We start from the raw sequence: 22,205 nt of genomic DNA, 5'->3' as shown, positions 1-22,205 counted from the left end.
AGTGAACACAGATGTAGAAGAAAATTAAAGGGGAACATTATCACAATTTCAGAAGGGTTAAAACCATTAAAAATCAGTTCTCAGTGGCTTATTTTATTTTTCGAAGTTTTTTTCAAAATTTTACCCATCACGCAATATCCCTAAAAAAAGCTTCAACGTGCCTGATTTTAACCATCGTTATATATACCCGTCCATTTTCCTGTGACGTCACATAGTGATGCCGATACAAACAAACATGGCGGCTAGAACAGCAATGTATAGCGACATTAGCTCGGATTCAGACTCGGATTTCAGCGGCTTAAGCGATTTAACAGATTACGCATGTATTGAAATGGATGGTTGTAGTGTGGAGGCAGGTAGCGAAAACGAAATTGAAGAAGAAACTCAAGCTATTGAGCCATATCGGTTTGAACCGTATGCAAACGAAAACGACACGACAGCCAGCGACACGGGAGAAAGCGAGGACGAATTCGGCGATCGCCTTCTAACCAACGATTGGTATGTGTTTGTTTGGCATTAAAGGAAACTAACAACTATGAACTAGGTTTACAGCATATGAAATACATTTGGCAACAACATGCACTTTGAGAGTGCAGACAGCCCAGTTTTCATCAATTAATATATTCTGTAGACATACCCTCATCCGCTCTCTTTTCCTGGGGGTCTGGCGGCAGATTTCTTTGACTTTATCGTTGGAAATGCATCTGCTTTGAGTGTCGCAGGATATCCACACATTCTTGCCATCTCTGTCGTAGCATAGCTTTCGTCGGTAAAGTGTGCGGAACAAACGTCCAATTTCTTGCCACTTTCGCATCTTTGGGCCACTGGTGCAACTTGAATCCGTCCCTGTTCGTGTTGTTACACCCTCCGACAACACACCGACGAGGCATGATGTCTCCAAGGTACGGAAAACAGTCGAAAAAACGGAAAATAACAGAGCTGATTTGACTCGGTGTTTGAGAAAATGGCGGATTGCTTCCCGATGTGACGTCACGTTGTGACGTCATCGCTCCGAGAGCGAATAATAGAAAGGCGTTTAATTCGCCGAAATTCACCCATTTAGAGTTCGGAAATTGGTTAAAAAAATATATGGTCTTTTTTTCTGCAATATGAAGGTATATATTGACGCTTACATAGGTCTGGTGATAATGTTCCCCATTAATGTTGATATTTACTGTTTTTTTCTGATGTGCAATGATCTGTGATTGTTTGGGACTGTGTGTGTGTGTGTGTGTGTGTGTGTGTGTGTGTGTGTGTGTGTGTGTGTGTGTGTGTGTGTGTGTGTGTGTGTTATGAAGCAGTGAACTGTGAAAGTCTAGTGCGTCGACGTCTATGATGGATAGCAGGCAGTAATTATAGATGTAAAAGTGCTGAGGATGGCACTATGGGACAGCCAGGCACACAGTACAGCATCTCAGGGGTTAATACAGCTTCTCACCTCTTTCCCTCCCCTTATTCCCAAGTTTGTTTCCATCATTTCCATTTTGGGTTTGGATGCTTTGTCTCACCCGCGCTTCTTCACCCTCACCGGTCATTGATTCAGTACTTCTTGACCCATCAGCATCGCATATTTATTTTATGGTCTTCAGGTTATGTCTCTCAATAGCATCTCATATAATTCTATAATAACAATCCTATATGAATTAATATATAAAATACTTAGGGCTGTCAAAAAATGTGATTTAACTTGTGTGATTAATCCCATAAAATATTGGAATACTATTAATATACAAAGATTATTCAAGCAATTTATGTTGACCGTACATGCTCCTTTACTGTGACTACCGGAAAGGTGGCGTAGGTTGTTATAAGGTGAGCGATGCAAAGATAAGTGATGAGACTCCGCAAATTTCACTTCAAAATATTCCCAGAAGGGACTGTAGAGCCTGCAGATCGTGCAGAACTCTGCTGCTCGTCTGCTAACACAGACCGGCAGACGTGAGCACATCACCCCTATTTTAGCGTCCCTTCACTGGATCCCTGTGCATTATTGAATCAATTTTAAACTCCTTTTATTAGTTTTTAAATGTCTAAACAACCTCGCGCCAACCTATCTCTCCGACCTCCTTCAGCCTTACTGCCCCACCCGATCCTTAAGATCAGCCGATCAGCTGCTGTTGACGGTCCCTGACACAAGGCTGAAGCTTAGAGGTGACAGAGCTTTCGCCGTTGCTGCTCCCAAGCTCTGGAACGACCTACCTCTGAGTATTAGACAAGCCTCCTCTCTTCCTGTTTTTAAATCTCTCTTAAAAACATACTTTTATTCCATGGCTTTTAACACTGAGTGATATCCATCCTGCAATGGCGCCCCATAATACACATGCTGTGAACCTGTCTTTATGTTTTTATTTATTCTATTTTATTTATTTATTTTTTATCGTGTTCTGTTTGTGTTGTGTTGTGTTTGCTCGGTACTCGTATTATCTTTTAACCTGCCCATTGTACAGCACTTTGGCTACCCCTGTGGTAAATTTTAAATGTGCTTTATAAATAAAGTTGATTGATTGATTGATTGATTAAATTTTAGTAAAATATGTGCATTCAAGTAAAACAATTACATTGCATTTGTATCCTAATATTGGGCTCATTTTTAAGTTGATTTAAATTAATGTGAGTGAGTAAATAACCTAAAATTAATAATGATACCAAATTCCAAAGTACGATTACCGTATTTTTTGGAGTGTAAGTCCCACCGGCCGAAAATGCATAATAAAGAAGGAAAAAAACATACATAAGTCGCACTGGAGTATAACTCGCATTTTTGGGGGAAATTTATTTGATAAAACCCAACACCAATAATAGACATTTGAAAGGCAATTTAAAATAAATAAAGAATAGTGAACAACAGGCTGAAAGGGTGTACGTTATATGAGGCATAAATAACCAACTGAGAACGTGCCTGGTATGTTAATGTAACATATTATGGGAAGAGTCATTCAAATAACTATAACATATAGAACATGCTATACGTTTACCAAACAATCTGTCACTCCTAATTGCTAAATCCCATGAAATCTTATACGTCTAGTCTCTTACGTGAATGAGCTAAATAATATTATTTGATATTTTACGGTAATGTGTTAATAATTTCACACATAAGTCGCTCCTAAACTATGAAAAAAACTGCGACTTATAGTTCGAAAAATACGGTAATCGAATAAAAAAATTATAATTTGACAGCACTTATCAATGTAATATAACACACACACACACACGCACACACACACACACACACACACACACACACGCACACACACGTACACACACACACACACTAACCATAATGATGTACCATCCTGGACTGTTTAATTGTTTCATTTCCACTCTGTGCTAATTTCTTCTGGTGTCAGCGTAATGTCCGAGATGCTTGTAGTAGGACCTCTTTTATTTTACTGTCCTCCATTTTCATACCCACCCTCATTTCTGCTTCTTTTGCTCCTTTTCACAGTCTCTTGAAATGTGCTGAGTCCTCCTGCTTTTAGCACAGCAGAAAAGTATCTAATAGGCCCCAGAGACACCCCAGTCTTCCTTAAATCAAGTGGAAAATTGTTAACTTAGTGTGGGATAAAGCTGTTCTGCCCACTGTAGCATTTCACCTCCATTTGCGACCTTTTTTTCATCCCACAGTATCTTTCTGGTGTTCTTGTTTTTTGTTCATGAACATTAGATTATATGGAGATGCAGCGAGGAGAGCACTAATTTGTAGTTCCTGTAGAAACAGAAATAACGAAGGTATACTAAATTATATGTCTTTGTCTTTACTTAGAATTGTGCCTATTTGGCTGCAGTTCTTTGCTGCCATTTAGTATAATAATCAAATAGCTTTGATAATAATTGTATGGAGCTGACTGCTCTTTATCTCGTGTCTAAGATCCACTGTGGTCCAACACAATACATTTTGTGACTTTGACCAATTTCTAATTTATTTCAATTTTAAAAGAAAACATATCCCATAAAGAGTCCAACCAATGTCGTCATATAACTTGTATTAACTTACTTATACAGGCATTATCAAGTAACATTTCATATTCTTGTATTTACCGTCTTGTGAACAAATGACAACACCCAAAGAAATTTTATTTTTAATTTTTATCAACAACACTGCAAAAAGTCAGTGTTCAAAAATAAGAAAAAAAAAATACAAAAATTAGGGGTATTTTACTTGAAATAAGCAAAATTATCTGCCAATAGAACGAGAAAATTTGGCTTGTTAAGACTTTCCAAAACAGGTAAAATTAGCTAACCTCAATTAACCCCAAATACCTCAAAATCAGTATATTCTCACTAATAACAAGTGCACTTTTCTTGATAGAAAAAATATGTTGAAAAATATTCTTAAATTAAGTAAATGCTGGTGCCGTTATCTTGACATAATGATATGCGCTCGGCATTACATTTCTTGAAACCAGCAAACTTTTACTAAAAACTAGTTTATTGTTCTTAATAGAAAGGCAACAAGGCAACCGCTTGTTACTCTCGGGGTCTACAAGCCGCTCAGGCAAATCATATTGTCTAAAAAGGCATTTTCCCATCGATACCATGACATCATCGCGCCAAGTGCGTGCTCTTTCAGTCAATTAGTGCGCATATATATATATATATATATATACATATATATATATACAGCCCGGCCCCCGGCCAATTATTTTTGGATTGTAATATATATCTGAATGTGCATGAACTATTTCTGTTCAAAATTGTTTGAAATGTCCAATGTTTAAATATTAACTGTCAGTTTACTGTACTGTGTCAACTGTACTACTATAAGAGTACATATTTTCTATTGTTTCGTTGAAAATAAAACAGCAAAGTCAATTTGGCTGTCATCTGTTTTAATTATGAGACACAATTGTGTCAAAGTCATGATTTTTTTATTTCATGCTTGAAATAAGAAATGATTACTTTAAAAAAGTAGTTTTATACTTGTGAGTGTTGATGACACAGCTTTGCAACAGTTGATATTCTAGTTTCAAGCATGTTTTACTCAATATAGGTCATCAAATCTCAGCAACAAGCTGTAATATCTTACTGAGATCATTTAGGACCAAAACACTTAAAACAAGTAAAACACTAACATAAAATCTGCTTAGTGAGAAGAATTATCACCCTTATTTGAGATATTTAATCTTACTTAGATTTCAGTTTTTGCAGTGTAACTCTTCTTAATTTCTGAAGTGCTTCACAGAAAGGGTGAAAAACCATGGAAACTATTAAACCCTTCCTTTGGTTCCTACCCTATCATATTTCTGACATATACACCACATAGTGGTGCTATTAATAAACACCAAAGTTTTTCCCCATAAATATATTTAATGATATGAGCTTAATCACCGTTTAGGAAACGGACAAGCACGAGTGTGCGCGCGTGTAACATTTAAGCACCATTGGTTAAAAAAATGGGCGCTATCAAGCAAAACGTCTTTCTCGGGACACAGAGCAACTAACAGTCCACAAAGTAAATTAGTGTAATATCTAATAATTAGGGATGTCAAAGTTAACGCGAATAAAGAGTTGACACTAATTTCCTTTTAACAGCACTATTTTTTTATGACGCGCAGTTAACGTGAGTGCGGCGTGTGTGACCAAATTGGACAAAGAAAAGCTCACATGAATAGCAAGGCTCGCTCCACAAGACCCGTCGCCTCGGCCGACAAGACCAAAGCCATCGGCATCCACATCCAAACTGTCATTTGTAATAGGTTTGTTTTTAAACTCTGTTTAAAAGTGTTTCAATGAAACAAACAATTGCATGAAGCAAAAACTTCTATTTGAGATTAATCGTGGATAATTACGAATTAACCTAGGACAAAATGTGATTAAGCAAGATTAAATACTTGCATTGTTTGACAGCCCTACTAATAATACATCTCATTAATAATGAATTAATTTTATTTTTACAGTATGCAGAAGGCCAATAAAATATTAACTGCAAACAACTGAAACTCTTTGGACACCCCAGGGTTTTTTGTTTTTTTTAGGGAAGTAAAAAGCTACTGATTGAAGCGTGTAAATAATAGTTTTGATTTTAATAAAGTTTGGTTAAAGTACAGTATTCATTGTTCCAGCTTGTCGTACTGTTCCCAATGACGGCACGCTGCTTTCATCGTATCTGCATGCCTTTATTTACATCTTTCAAGTGTTCCCAAACAGAAGACTTTAACCACAGACAAGGGTTTTTGAGCTTTGCATTTTCCATGGCACTATTGTGAGCCATGACTCCCGCTATCCAAAGGCTGGACAGTATTCGTTTAGCAAGTAGACTTAATCCTTGTGCGACCCCAGGACCCAATACGGGCTTTACATGTGTTCCTTATGTGATATATTGTTCAGTTTGAAGGTTTTTTTTTCCATTTTTCTTTAAATTCCATTGAGTTTTGATCACAAAGTTGTTAGAATAGGATATTACCATAATGTATACACACTCTCGCTTAGGATCTCTTTCGGCCCTATTGACTGCCATTACAACTGCTATTTTTTAGCAGACTGTAATTCTGTCATTTCTTTTTTTTTTCCATGAAAACCAAATGAATCTCATTCTTGCAGATTGAAAAACAAGAAAATATTATTTTGGGGTAATTATACCCCTTAACCACCTAGTGCGACCCCAAGGCCCAATACGGGCTTTACATGTGTTCCTTATGTGATATATAGTTCAGTTTGAGGTTTTTTTTTCCCTTTTTTTTTTTTTATTCCATTGTGTTTTGATCACAAAGTTGTTAGAATAGGATATTAACATAATGTATACACATACTTGCCAACCTTGAGACCTCCAATTTCGGGGGGTGAGTGCGGGGGGCGTGGTTGGGGCGGGGGCGTGGTTGGGGGCGTGGTTAAGAGGGGAGGAGTATATTTACAGCTAGAATTCACCAAGTCAAGTATTTCATATATATATATATATATATATATATATATATCCCCGCGACCCCGAAGGGAATAAGCGGTAGTAAATGGATGGATGGATATATATATATAAGAAATAATTGACTTTCAGTGAATTCTAGCTATATATATATATATATATATATATATATATATATATATATATATATATATATATATATATATATATATATATATATATAAATAAATAAATATATAAATAAAAGAAATACTTGAATTTCAGTGTTCATTTATTTACACATATACACACACATAACACTCATCTACTCATTGTTGAGTTAAGGGTTGAATTGTCCATCCTTGTTCTATTCTCTGTCACTATCTTTCTAACCATGCTGAACACCCTCTCTGATTATGCATTGCTGTGTGGCACGCACAAAAGTGCTTTCATCAAATGCACTAGATGGCAGTATTGTCCTGTTTAAGAGTGTCACAACATTGCTGTTTATGGCAGACAGACTGCTTTACTGTAGACGTTCTTTATATTGTGGGAAAGCGGACTCAGGTCCGCATGGAACTGGAGGGGGCGTGGCCTCCAGCTCCGCCTGAATTTCGGGAGATTTTCGGGAGAAAATTTGTCCCGGGAGGTTTACGGGAGAGGCGCTGAATTTCGGGAGTCTCCCGGAAAATCCGGGAGGGTTGGCAAGTATGTGTATACACTCTCTCTTAGATCTCTCTTTGCCCTATTGACTGCGATTACAACTGCTATTATTTTTTAGCAGACAGTAATTCTGTCATTTTTTTCCCCATGAAAACCAAATAAATCTCATTTTTGCAGATTGAAAAACAAGAAAATATTATTTTGGTGTAATTGCACCCCTTAACCACCTAGTGCGACCCCAAGGCCCAATACAGGCTTTACATGTGTTCCTTATGTGATATATTGTTCAGTTTGAAGGTTTTTTTTCCCTATTTTTTTTTATTTCATTGTGTTTTGATCACAAAGTTGTTAGAATAGGATATTAACATAATGTATACACACTCTCTCTTAGGATATCTTTCAGCCCTATTGACTGCTATTTTTTTAGCAGACTGTAATTCTGTAATTTCTTTTTTTTCCATGAAAACCAAATGAATCTCATTCTTGCAGATTGAAAAACAAGAAAATATAATTTTGGGGTAATTGAACCCCTTAACCACCTAGTGCAACCCCAAGGCCCAATACAGGCTTTACATGTGTTCTTTATGTGATATATTGTTCAGTTTGAAGGTTTTTTTTTTACATATTTTTTTTATTCCATTGTGTTTTGATCACAAAGTTGTTAAAATAGGATATTAACATAATGTATACACACTCTCTCTTAGGATCTCTTTCGGCCCTATTGACTGCCATTACAACTGCTATTTTCTAGCAGACCAATTCTGCCATTTCTTTTTCTCCATGAAACCAAATGAATCTCATTCTTGCATATTGAAAAACAAGAAAATATTATTTTGGTGTAATTGCACCCTTTAACCACCAGGTATGGAACAGAAAACCATGATGCATAATTCTCTGAGCTTTGATGAGTGTAAATTACTTAAGCTGCCATTAAATGACAACGATCTTGGACAGTTACACATAACATGGCAGATACAGTATATATAAAAGACTAGTGTTTATTCATTCTTGCTCAGTAGGCACTATAAAAATATGTTTGTCTACTGTATTCAATGTTGCCATGAATTATTGACCTATTCGGCTTGAATTACTCAACCTCAAATATTCCACTGTGCAACTTAATTTTTAGAATGATTGAATATATTGCATTTTTCCAATATAATTTATTAATTTACATTTTTGGCAAAAGACCTTCAAACATAAAAATAATATACATTTTATATAATACATACATATGAAGTTGTCAATATTTTAAGCAAAAAATAAGTATTTCTCAATTACAGTGACACTTTTATGATAGGGTCCCTTTTGGATCCTAGGAGTAAGTTTGTATAGTCAATCTTAAACTTGCACAAAGGTTAAAGTATACTGTGTGGTAAATTAGTTTCGCCTCTGTTCCTGACCAAATGTTTCGTATCGAAATATTCCAAATACGAATACATGTACAGTTACCGCACTGGTCCGAACTGCTTTGTTGGAGAAGGTGTTCGGTGAATGAGGCAGCCATATAAAGCCTTACAGAGAAAGCTTTGACAGTGAGTTGATACCGGGCATCATCGTCAGCCAATCAGAAATGATCTTGTGGCGAGTGTCATGCTGCTGGCTTTCAGGGAGAGAGGAGCAAGACTCTTCAGAGTTCCTGGAAAATCAATCTCAAGATTAACCCCCACCGACACCCCAACATTCTATTCACTCTATTCCTGGACTATTCTCCTTCCCAGTGCCACACTACTGGCCTGTCCGCACACAGGAACACACTCTTTGCAGCCTTCTCCTCCAAGGGAATATAATTAGCTGCTCTGACAGGTGGGAGGGATCAGGTCTCGCAGAGAATGAAGCTTCCAATTTACACCCGTATTACACTGTCATGCACTCTGGCTTGCAAACATGCATGTGAAAGCTTGCCATCTCGTGCACAATGCTCTGCAGACTTAACCACTTGCTCAACTTACACACTCATGCCAAGGAGAAAAGAAGCTTTTAATAGTCTGAATTGACATAGTGGAAGAAGCATGAAAAACAAGACACTTTCACTTCTTTGAGATAACATGTTTAACTGTTATGTTAGATCTGGCGGTGACAATGATGGACTTTAACCTGGAATCATAAAACTTCAGGGGGTCCCTACCCTAAAACTCTCGACATAGAATATACAGTACACATTTAATATACCTTACAAAAAAGTTGTATTTGATTAGGAATACGTTGATACATGAAAATAACATATATAAACCCCGTTTCCATATGAGTTGGGAAATTGTGTTAGATGTAAATATAAACGGAATACAATGATTTGCAAATAATTTTCAACCCATATTCAGTTGAATATGCTACAAAGACAACATATTTGATGTTCAAACTGATAAACTTTTTTTTTTTTGCAAATAATCATTAACTTTAGAATTTGATGCCAGCAACACGTGACAAAGAAGTTGGGAAAGGTGGCAATAAATACTGATAAAGTTGAGGAATGCTCATCAAACACTTATTTGGAACATCCCACAGGTGTGAAGGCTAATTGGGAACAGGTGGGTGCCATGATTGGGTATAAAAACAGCTTCCCAAAAAATGCGCGGTCTTTCACAAGAAAGGATGGGACGAGGTACACCCCTTTGTCCACAACTGCGTGAGCAAATAGTCAAACAGTTTAAGAACAACGTTTCTCAAAGTGCAATTGCAAGAAATTTAGGGATTTCAACATCCATCCATCCATCCATTTTCTACCGCTTATTCCCTTTTGGGGTCGCGGGGGGCGCTGGAGCCTATCTCAGCTACAATCGGGCGGAAGGCGGGGTACACCCTGGACAAGTCGCTACCTCATCGCAGGGCCAACACAGATAGACAGACAACATTCACCATAATATCATCAAAAGGTTCAGAGAATCTGGAGAAATCACTCCACGTAAACGGCATGGCCGGAAACCAACATTGAATGACCGTGACCTTCGATCCCTCAGACGGCACTGTATCAAAAACCAACATCAATCTCTAAAGGATATCACCACATGGGCTCAGGAACACTTCAGAAAACCACTGTCACTAAATACAAGTTAAAGCTCTACTATGCAAAGCGAAAGCCATTCATCAACAACATCCAGAAATGCCGCCGGCTTCTCTGGGCCCGAGAACATCTAAGATGGACTCATGCAAAGTGGAAAAGTGTTCTGTGGTCTGACGAGTCCACATTTCAAATTGTTTTTGGAAATATTCGACATCGTGTCATCCGCACCAAAGGGAAAGCGAACCATCCAGACTGTTATCTACGCAAAGTTCAAAAGCCAGCATCTGTGATGGTATGGGGGTGCATTAGTGCCCAAGGCATGGGTAACTTACACATCTGTGAAGGCACCATTAATGCTGAAAGGTACATATGGGTTTTGGAACAACATATGCTGCCATCTAAGCGCCGTCTTTTTCATGGACGCCCCTGCTTATTTCAGCAAGACAATGCCAAGCCACATTCAGCACGTGTTACAACAGCGTGGCTTTGTAAAAAAAGAGTGTGATTACTTTCCTGGTCCGCCTGCAGTCCAGACCTGTCTCCCATCGAAAATGTGTGGCGCATTATGAAGCGTAACATACGACAGCGGAGACCCCGGACTGTTGAACGACTGAAGCTCTACATAAAACAAGAATGGGAAAGAATTCCACTTTCAAAGCTTCAACAATTAGTTTCCTCAGTTCCCAATCGTTTATTGAGTGTTGTTAAAAGAAAAGGTGATGTAACACAGTGGTGAACATGCCCTTTCCCAACTACTTTGGCACGTGTTGCAGCCATGAAATTCTAAGTTAATTATTATTTGCAAAAAAAAAAGTTTTTGAGTTTGAACATCAAATATCTTGTCCTTGTAGTGCATTCAATTGAATATGGGTTGAAAAGGATTTGCAAATCATTGTATTCCGTTTATATTTACATCTAACACAATTTCCCAACTCATATGGAAACGGGGTTTGTACATGAAATAATGATTAAAAGAACATTTGTTTTACCTATTTAATTTTGAAATAAATGTAAAATATGTACATTTTTGCTTTTGTCCATATTTTTGGGACAACTTCTAAATAACTACTCTGTCTGCCTCCTTACAGTTTTTAATACAAACTAATGACTTGAAAATAGAATTATTCAGTACAGTGTACGCAAAGCTCTTTGGGGTTGTTTAATGAATTATTCTTTATATCTAGTGTCATGAGAGTTGATGAAGAGAGGCCAATACATTCGTCCCTCGTTTATGGTGGTTAATTGGTACTGGACATCACCGTGGTAAACACATTTCCGCAAAGTAGGACTTTTAATAATACCTCAAATATTTTCATAGTTGGAGCATAACAGTTTACGACCCTCTAAATATGTTTTTTTTTATTTTTTATTTTTTTTAGCATAATATAGCCTTGTAAACATGAAATAACACCCATATAGTCTTCTTACAATTGTTTCAACCAATATTGTAGCTTTGAATGATTAGAGTACTCACCGTTTGTGATGTGCAATACCACTGATTTTTTTTTCCCAATTCGATACCAAGTAAAATTCAGACTTGTATCGGTGGTGCCGATACTTTGTGCAAATATACCTCACATGTCTGCTAAAATTTTCAAAGTTGTGTATTTTCAAATAATACCTATCTTAAAACAACATTAAAAATAAAAGAACAAAATTTGCAAAAAAAACAGAATGTAATGAGAAAAAGCTGAAATGTTAAAACTAATAATTAATAATAAATTACTTAGTCACACAATATTTTGTCTTTAAATATGTATTTGTTTATACTAATTAGTAATTTTTTTGTAATAAAAAAATGAAACAATATCCCCCATACCTGACTTTTCATTAAGCGGCCCTTGGTGGAAAAAGTTTTATCTAAAATATGAGAATGAAAATAACAATCAAATTTACTTAAAATATAAACAAAGTTTAGTCAGTTATTTAAAAAAAATTAAAATACTAACTTAAAAAACAACCATGATCAACACCGTTAAATGTGTAACTGAACATTATTATTTTCGTACAACCAGAGGTTCTGTATTTAAACAATCGTATTATTTTTTCTATCTTTACATGGGAAAAAACATATATGTATGTATGTATGTATATGTATATATATATATGTATATATATATATATATATATATATATATATATATATATATATATATATATATATGTATGTATGTATGTATGTATGTATGTATGTATATGTATGTATGTATGTATGTATGTATGTATGTATATATATATATATATATATATATATATATATATATATATGTATGTATGTATGTATGTATGTATATGTATATATACCGTATTTTTCGGACTATAAGTCACAGTTTTTTTCATAGTTTGGCCAGGCTCCAGTGTGATTTATATATGTTTTTTTCCTTCTTTATTATGCATTTTCGGCAGGTGCGACTTATACTCCGGTGCGACTTATACTCCGAAAAATACGGTAATGAGAAAAAGCTGAAATGTTCTAAATAATTAATAATACACTTAGTCTCCTATAATTCATAGTTGACACAATAACTTTTTTTAGCATTTTTTTTTAAATACAAAAATATCAAAGGGACAAGCGATAGAAAATAGATTGATAGAGGGAGTATAGCCCCAACATACTTTTGACTTTTCAGTATGCAGCCCTTGGTGGAAAAAGTTTGGACACCCCTGAACCAAAGTATCAACCGTATCGATAGTTTGATTTTAGGATCGATATTAAGTGTAAAGATCTGGTATCGGCGGTATCGATATTTCAGTATCAATCTGCACATCACTAACCCGAAGGATCCTCCAAACCATTGCTATGGCTGTCACCCGGCCACTAAAACACAGCCTCTACGTGGAAGTACTTGTCACCTCCTGGGTAATTCCTTTAAGTTAGAACTGGGCTTCATGTCCTGAAACCACCGGCGTTAGTTGTCCTGCAAAAACTTGGTTAACTTGACAGTCGCAACTACGATCCTTAGCTATGATGTTGTCATTCTGTGTTGTCGAAGATGAAATGCATCAAGAGTTCATCTCGACTTTGGCCGGACAGCTTGCTTATAGCAGCTGATTTTTTAATTCTTTTTTTAGCTTGGCTAAATTAAATGACATCCGTATTACAGTTTACAACACTGAATCAAGAAAGGATTCAGGATCCAGAAGTTTACAGTAGTTTATAGCGGTCTTGTTCGCCTAAAGTGCTGTGCTGACTTTGATGTTACGTTCCACTGTTATATTTTGAAATCGCTCTCGTCAAAGTCTCACCAATGTTGAGATGTTACAGACGACGGGAGTTGATGAAGTCCATCAAAAAGTTGTTATGCCAACACTTGGTCAACTTGAGAATGTCACGCTAAGGATAGCGCTAACATAGCCACAACATAATTGAAAATAGGACAAATAATGCGCTGTAATAAATATAATACATACTGTACACGAAGACATGTTTTTAAAAAAAGTGTTGTTTTTAAAAAAAATCTGCGATCTAGTGATAATTGAAGAGCAATACAGCGAGAGACGACTGCACAAACAAACTAAAATAAATATATTTTGATCTTTTGAGACCTTTTTAAATATTCCTAAATATTTGCCAAACACAAGAAGTGGTTTTAACTCAGATTTTTCTACACAGGTTACACACGTTAAGTATAGAGTGACCTTATGTGATATTTGAAGAGAGTATTTAAAAAAGGCTTTCAAAATTAGGTGTGTCGTTTTTCTACAGAGCATTCAAACACAATTCAGATGTTACTTCTGTCAATGATAACAAATCATCCAATGATGATGATTAACCCTTGTGTAGTGTTCATATTGTTGTTACTCAGCCAGCGTTTGTGGGTCTGATGGACCCGTTGCATTTTGTGGCTTTTAATGCACACACACACACACACACACACACACACACACACACACACACACACACACACACACACACACACACACACAGCAGGCCTAGACAGGAGGAGGACAGAGTGTAGGTACACAGAACATCATAGGGTCAAATGTGCGAGAAAATGAGAGCAGACAATGTTGACAAACGATGTTGCAACCTTGAAACACAAAAGAAGAATCCCTGTGGGATGCAGAAACTGGCAGATAAATTTTCCGTGCAACATTCATATTGTTGTTACTCAGCCAGCGTTTGTGGGTCTGAATGACCCGTTGCATTTTGTGGCTTTTAATGCCTCACAATCAAACACTTTTATGTTAAATTACTGAACAGATGTTTACCTTATCCCAATAAACATCTGTTCAGTATTTTATGATGGACCCGTTGCATTTTGTGGCTTTTAATGCCTCACAATCAAACACTTTCATGTTAAAATACTGAACAGATGTTTACCTTATCCCAATAAACATCTGTTCAGTATTTTAACATAAAAGTGTTTGATTGTGAGGCATTAAAAGCCACAAAATGCAACGGGTCCATCAGACCCACAAACGCTGGCTGAGTAACAACAATATGAATGTTGCACGGAAAATTTCTCTGCCAGTTTCTGCATCCCACAGGGATTCTTCTTTTGTGTTTCAAGGTTGCAACATTGTTTGTCAACACTGTCTGCTCTCATTTTCTCGCACATTTGACCCTCTGATGTTCTGTGTACCTACACTCTGCCCTCCTCCTGTCTAGGCCTGCTGTGTGTGTGTGTGTGTGGTACACAGAACATCAATTTCCACACTTCTATTAGCCCCGGGCATCTTATATGTAATGGAAATGTATAGGGGCGTGTATGGTGTGTGGTCATTAAATATGTATTCTGATATATGTTCTTCACAGAAAATGAGCCAAAGTCAGTGAGTCTCAGTTTGAAAAATTAATTAATTGTATCATTTTTCTTTTAATAAAAAATGAAAACGGGTCCCACAGACCCGAACACCACCCCTGATACATTACCCAACCACACATTACATTTACTTCAATAAGAATGTCGAAATCTACTTGGTACTTTGGTTATGTTGGTCTGGAAAGAAACTTTATCTCACAGGCTTAGTCATGTGTATTACGTATTCTCTAATATACGTAACGGAGCGTTTGGGCTTCCCATGGGCAGCTGTCATGTCGACCCCAGTCATCCTTTGGTGGACCTTATTTTACCTCGAAGATGCCCTGACTCCTGCAGAATCCTTACTCATGCAGAGATATTTTGAACAACCCTTCATGAAAGAGATACTCTCCTAATGTAGTAAAGTAAGCTGTGTGTTTCCTAGCAACAAGACCCAGGGTATAAGAGGTTAATGCACATAGTCTGTATCAGTCACGTTCTTGCTCATGGTGCGCTACATGCTGAAACTTTTGTAACATCTAATTTCCCAGTGTAAGAAGAAACACACACTGTTGTGTCCTGACTTCAGTAAGACCGGTTCCTGCCCTCAAGGAGCCCGCTGCAAATTGCAACACCGCCAACGTACCAAACGGACTGCTTCCACTCCCGTGAGACCTCGTATCAGGCAACTCCCCAAAAGGTCAGAAGTGAATCTTCCTGGTTGAATAATTAGGAATATTTTTTTTTGTACTGTTTCAGTGTCACTAATGAAACGTTGTGCAACTAATGTTTAATTTGGCCAGCCCCTGCTTGTCTGAGGTTGTTCTTCCACAAGGCTCTCAGGAAACACCAGGAACATCTGCTTCAAGTTTGCTGGCACTGCCATCTTTTATCTCCCTCTCAAGTTCTCCAGAGGAGCCGGACACACCGGACACACTACAAGCCAAGACCTCACAGGTTAAAGGTAATAAAACCAACCAACACTGCAAACACTGTTCGAATTCTGGATCCTGAATCCTTTCCTGATTCAGTGTTGTAAACTGTAATACGGATGTCACTTAATTTAGCCACACGTCATGCCCTGTAGTATACCCAAGACATCCTTAGGTGAGATCAGCTTGTACACTGCAAAAAGTCAGTGTTCTAAAATAAGAAAAAAAAATACAAAAAGTAGGGGTATTTTACTTGAACTAAGCAAAATTATCTGCCAATAGAACAAGAACATTTGGCTTGTCAAGACTTTCCAAAACAAGTAAAATTAGCTAACCTCAATGAACCCCAAAATACCTTAAAATAAGTATATTCTCACTAATAACAAGTGCACTTTTCTTGATAGAAGAAAAAAAAAGAGACCTTTTTGCTCAATATGTTGAAAAATATTCTTAAATGAAGTAAATGCTAGTGCCATTATCTTGACATAATGATATGCGCTCGGCATTACGGTACATTTCTTGAAACCAGCAAACTTATACTAAAAACTAGTTTATTGTTCTTAATGGAAAGGCAACAAGGCAACCGCTTGTTACTCTCGGGGTCTCCTAGCCGCTCAGGCAAATCATATGGTCTAAAAATGCATTTTCCCATTGATAACATGACATCATCGCGCCAAGTGCGTGCTCTTTCAGTCAATTAGTGCGCATATATACAGCCCGGCCCCCGGCCACATTTTTTTTAATTGTAATTTTGAATAATTTACCTGAATGTGCATGAACTATTTCTGTTCAAAATAGTTAGAAATGTTACATGTTAAATGTTTAAATATTAACTGTCAGTTTACTGTACTGTGCAAACTGTACTACTATATGAGTACCGGTACGTATTTTCTATTGTTTCATTGAAAATTTAACCGCAAAGTCCATTTGGCTGTCATCTGTTTTAATTATGAGACAAATTGTGTCAAAGTCTTTTTTTTTTTTTATGCTTGAAATAAGAAATTATTACTTTAAAAAAGTAGTTTTATACTCATGAGTGTTGATGACACAGCTTTGCATCAGTTGATTTTCTAGTTTCAAGCATGTTTTACTCAATATAGGTCATAAAATCTCAGCAACAAGCTGTAATATCTTACTGAGATAATTTAGGACCAAAACACTTAAAACAAGTAAAAGACTCTAACATAAATTCTGCTTAGTGAGAAGAATTATCTTATTAGACAGAAAATAAGCAAATATCACCCTTATTCGAGATATTTAATCTTACTTAGATTTCAGTTTTTGCAGTGTACCGATACCGATACAGCAAATTTTAATCAAAATTAAGACTTCAAAAAATCTTTATAACCAATACACTATTTTAACTATTTTATGTGTTTTTGTTGGATACACTATAAAGTCAATAGTACACAAACACTAAACAAAAGCAGACACTGCAATGTACTAATTGTCAAAATTGTTTGGTTTTTGCCCTCTAAGTCCTGCAGTGTCTTGAATTGGTGAACATTAACAGAAACAACAAAAATGTTTTCTGTAAAAACAAAAATATAGATCTAATCAGTCTAATATCAATCACATACTCATTATGTCTTTACCCTGCGCAGGTACTCAACACTGTTATATTATCGTCGTCTCTAACTCTTTTTAATCTACTTGTTAATTTCCTGTTATCTACCGTATTTTTCCGAGTATAAGTCGCACCGGAGTATAAGTCGCACCTGCCGAAAATGCATAATAAAAAAGGAAAAAAACATATATACCGGTAAGTCACACTGGAGCCCAGCCAAACTATGAAAAAAACTGTGACTTATAGTCCGAAAAATACGGTACTCACTTTCTTCTGTAATTCTGTTCAATCTAGACGTCTATTTGAGTTTACTAACCACTTGTTTTTTGTGTTGTTTCAAGCTATCCTAGCGGCTAATTTAGCGATTAGCATGCCTTCTTGTCTGCTTCTGCTTGCGCTTACTCGGCGTGCAACATGTTTAACCTTGTTTAGCCTCGTCCGCCAGTGATAATGTTACTTGTAATAAATATAGTTTATTTACCGTAATAGAGGAGAAGAGTGGCATCCTTACTTTCAAGTAATTTTGATTGGCATTGAAAGGCATTAACCGTCATTGGCTGATTACGTACTTGTCCACGTATCGGCCGATACTGATTGGTGGCCGATTGAGTGGCACATGGTTAGTTTCAAGTCATTTCAGTGATTATTGTGGTGTTTTATGATTGCCATTATAAGGCGTTAATTAGCATTAGCCGATCATGTATTTGTTTACGGAAATCAGCCGATACTGATCACTGGCCAATCAACCGGATCATCTATTGTGGGGTTTTATGATCGGCATTTAAAGGCGTTAATTGGCATTAGCCTATTACGTACTTGTTTACGGAAATTGACCGATACTAATCAGTGGCTTATGGCCTGGGGCTTTGCTAGTTTTAATTCATTTCAATGATTATTGTTGGGTTTAATGATTTGCATTGAAAGGCGTTAATCGGCATTAGGCGATCATGTACTCATTTATGGAAATTGGTCAATACTGATAGGTGGCCGATTGACCTGGGCTTCGCTAGTTTTAAGTAATTTTTCTTTGATTATTGTGGGGTTTTATGATCGGCATTGAAAGGTGTTAATTGGCATTAGCCGATCACGTATTTGTTTACGGAAATCGGCCGATACTGATCACTGGCCGATCAACCGGTTCATCTATTGTTGGGTTTTATGATCAGCATTTTTACGGCGTTAATTGGCATTAGCCGATTATGTACTTGTTTACGGAAATTGTCCGACACTGATCAGTGGCTTATGGACCTGGGCTTTGCAAGTTTGAATTAATTTCAGTGATTATTGTTGATTAATGATTTGCATTGAAAGGCTTTAATCGGCATTAGGCGATCATGTACTCATTTATGGAAATTGGCCAATACTGATAGGTGGCCGATTGACCTGGGCTTCGCGAGTTTTAAGTAATTTCAGTGATTATTGTGGGGTTTTATGATCGGCATTAAAAGGCGTTAATTAGCATTAGCCGATCACGTATTTCTTTACGGAAATCGGCCGATACTGATCACAGGCCAATGAACCGGTTCATCTATTGTGGGGTTGTATGATCTGCATTTAAAGGCGGTAATTGGCATTAGCCGATTACGTACTTGTTTACGGAAATTGGCCAATACTGATCAGTGGCTTACGGACCGGGGCTTTGCTAGTTTTAATTAATTTCAGTGATTATTGTTGGGTTCAATGATTTGCATTGAATGGCGTTAATCGTCATTAGGCGATCATGTACTCATTTATGGAAATTAGTCAATACTGATAGGTGGCTGATTGACGTGAGCATCGCTGGTTTTAAGTAATTTCAGTGATTATTGTTGGGTTTTATGATCAGCATTGAAAGGCGTTAATTGGCATTAGCCGATCGCGTACTTGTTTACGGAAATCGGCCGATACTGGTCACTGGCCGATCAATCGGTGCATCGCTAGTTTTAAGTAATTTCAGTAATTATTGTGAGGTTTTAGGATCGGCATTTAAAGACGTGAATTGGCATTAGCTGATTACGTACTTGTTTACAGAAATTGGTCGATACTGACCAGTGGCTGATGTGCCAGCGTATTGCTAGTTTTAAGTAATTTCGATGATTATTGCAGGTTTTTGTGTGTTAAATGGAAAGTTACCAAACAGTGTATCTTTGTCTATACCAGTGTTTTTCAACCTTTTTTGAGCCAAGGCACATTTTTTGCATTGAAAAAATTTGGAGGCACACCACAAGCAGAAATCATTAAAAAACTAAACTCCGTTGACAGCAAAAAGTCGTTGGATATGACTTTAAACCATAACCAAGCATGCATCAATATAGCTCTTGTTTCAAAGTAGGTGTACTGTCACCACCTGTCACATCACGCCGTGACTTATTTTGATTTTTTTTACTGTTTTTTTGTGTGTAGTGTTTTAGTTCTTGTCTTGCGCTCCTATTTAGGTGGCTTTTTCTCTTTTTTGGTATTTTCCTGTAGCAGTTTCATGTCTTCCTTTGAGCGATATTTCCCGCATCTACTTTGTTTTAGCAATCAAGAATATTTAAGTTGTTTTTATCCTCCTTTGTGGGGACATTGTTGATTGTCATGTCATGTTCGGATGTACTTTGTGGACGCCGTCTTTGCTCCACAGTAAGTCTTTGCTGTCGTCCAGCATTCTGTTTTTGTTTACTTTGTAGCCAGTTCAGTCTTAGTTTCGTTCTGCATAGCTTCAATGCCTTTTCTTAGGGGCACTCACCTTTTGTTTATTTTTGGTTTAAGCATTAGACACCTTTTTACCTGCACGCTGCCTCCCGCTATTTACGACATCTACGAAGCAATTAGCTACCGGCTGCCACCTACTGATATGGAAGAGTATTACACGGTTACTCTGCCGAGCTCTAGACAGTCCCGACACTCAACAACAACATATAATTTGCAGACTATAATTACTGGTTTGCAAAAAATATTTTTAACCCAAATAGGTGAAATTAGATCTCCCACGGCACACCAGACTGTATCTCACGGCACACTAATGTGGTTGAAAAACACTGGTCTATACAGTATGTACACAACAAATATCAAGTCTTGACACAGTAACTGCTGGTAAACAAGGGGTTTTGTGCGAGTCAGAGGATTTTAGATTGTGAGTTGGACGGCCGCACAGCTGAGATCTCCGTTGACAGACTTGACTGATGAGGATTAGCCGTGCGGCTTCCCTCCTCTCAGCACCGACTTCTCCACACAAGATGTTTTGCCAGTCAACACTAGATCACTTTCACTCTGTCATTTAGCTTTGACAAATACTCTGCACTTTCACGTTCATGTCCTCCTTACACAGACAAAAAACTGAAGATCAAACCTCTGGTTTTGAGGAGCACAAAAAGCAGCAGCAGTGGAGGAGAACACCAATGATGATGGTAATTTGACTCTTTTCCTTCTATGACTTTGTTTTAACTGTCAGTTACCGTTTACCACATGTCATTTTCCCTCAGGTTTTTGACTGAAATGAGTATTGCAATCGTACAAGGTGTAGTTTGTACACATTCTGACCCGTGAAGAAGCAGTACGTAAGTTTTTAAGCCGTTCTTTTGTGTCCGTATAGCAGGGTTTCCGAACACATAGAAATACAGCCAAGGATGCCGGACGGCGGGTTATTAAAAAGTTGGCACGTGAGCATCCCCTCAAAGAACGATACCTCCTCCTTGAAAAAACATTTCTGGAACATATTTTGCAGAGTTTTTGCTGCTTGCTCACTGTGTTAAATGTGTTGCTTAAATTTTAAAACATAACAGAAGGTAGCTTAACTTAATTTTTTTGCTAAGCCACTGCACCTCCTCGGAAGTCTTCTGCCCTCACGTTTCTGAAAAAACTCCCTTGGCGCACATTTGCACCTTAAACTAATCTGCTGTCGGAGATCACACGATGTGACTTTGTGTGGAAAGGTGATGACAGCAGCAGCGGCGTGCGTTCCTTTCGTGGCGAGAAACATGAGCGTAAAAGACTTGATAATGACGCTGATAGCGGGAGTGTTGTAGGCTCTGACCTCTCTTTGGTTGCTCATGAAGATGCCCGCTTGATGGGGTGTAGATAATTAAAGATGTAGAAACAGAAAAGCACTTGTTAAGCTATATTTTACCTGTCAAGCAATCTATATATTACTTGCTGTTTTATTGTGTGGTTTTATTTAATTGACTTTCTCCTCGTTGCTGTTTAAGCTTTTGTATTACAATTCTGAGTTTTCAAATAAAAGTGCCTTGTTGACTAGAACCACTGTCGTCTTTTAGGTTTTTTCAGTAATTAGTCTATCATTTTAGCTTTGTATTTGTTTTTTTGTGTCTCAGTGCTTTTACTGAATTTGATTGATTGATTGAAACGTTTATTAGTATATTGCACAGTACAGTACATATTCCGTACAATTGACCACTAAATGGTAACACCCCAATACATTTTTCAACTTGTTTAAGTCAGGGTCCACGTTAATCAATTTATGGTAAATTACTGTGCGCTT

The 22,205-nt window shown here is 37.2% G+C and overlaps 1 protein-coding gene across 1 annotated transcript in view; it reads left to right on the top strand.

The window, feature by feature from the left end:
• zc3h3 (zinc finger CCCH-type containing 3) overlaps window positions 1–21,964 on the top strand; it is a 100,459-nt gene extending 78,495 nt beyond the window's left edge. The window contains exons 10-13 of the mRNA XM_061976072.2: window positions 15,799–15,947; window positions 16,051–16,211; window positions 21,036–21,114; window positions 21,190–21,964. Coding sequence (XP_061832056.1) covers window positions 15,799–15,947; window positions 16,051–16,211; window positions 21,036–21,109 — 384 coding nt within the window. The 3' untranslated portion in view covers window positions 21,110–21,114; window positions 21,190–21,964. The remainder of the gene's footprint in view (window positions 1–15,798; window positions 15,948–16,050; window positions 16,212–21,035; window positions 21,115–21,189) is intronic.
• Window positions 21,965–22,205: the final 241 nt, after the last annotated feature.

Source organism: Nerophis lumbriciformis, linkage group LG14 (genome assembly GCF_033978685.3).
Source record: "Nerophis lumbriciformis linkage group LG14, RoL_Nlum_v2.1, whole genome shotgun sequence".
NCBI lineage: Eukaryota > Metazoa > Chordata > Actinopteri > Syngnathiformes > Syngnathidae > Nerophis > Nerophis lumbriciformis.
This window is presented reverse-complemented; position numbering and strand designations above follow the sequence as displayed.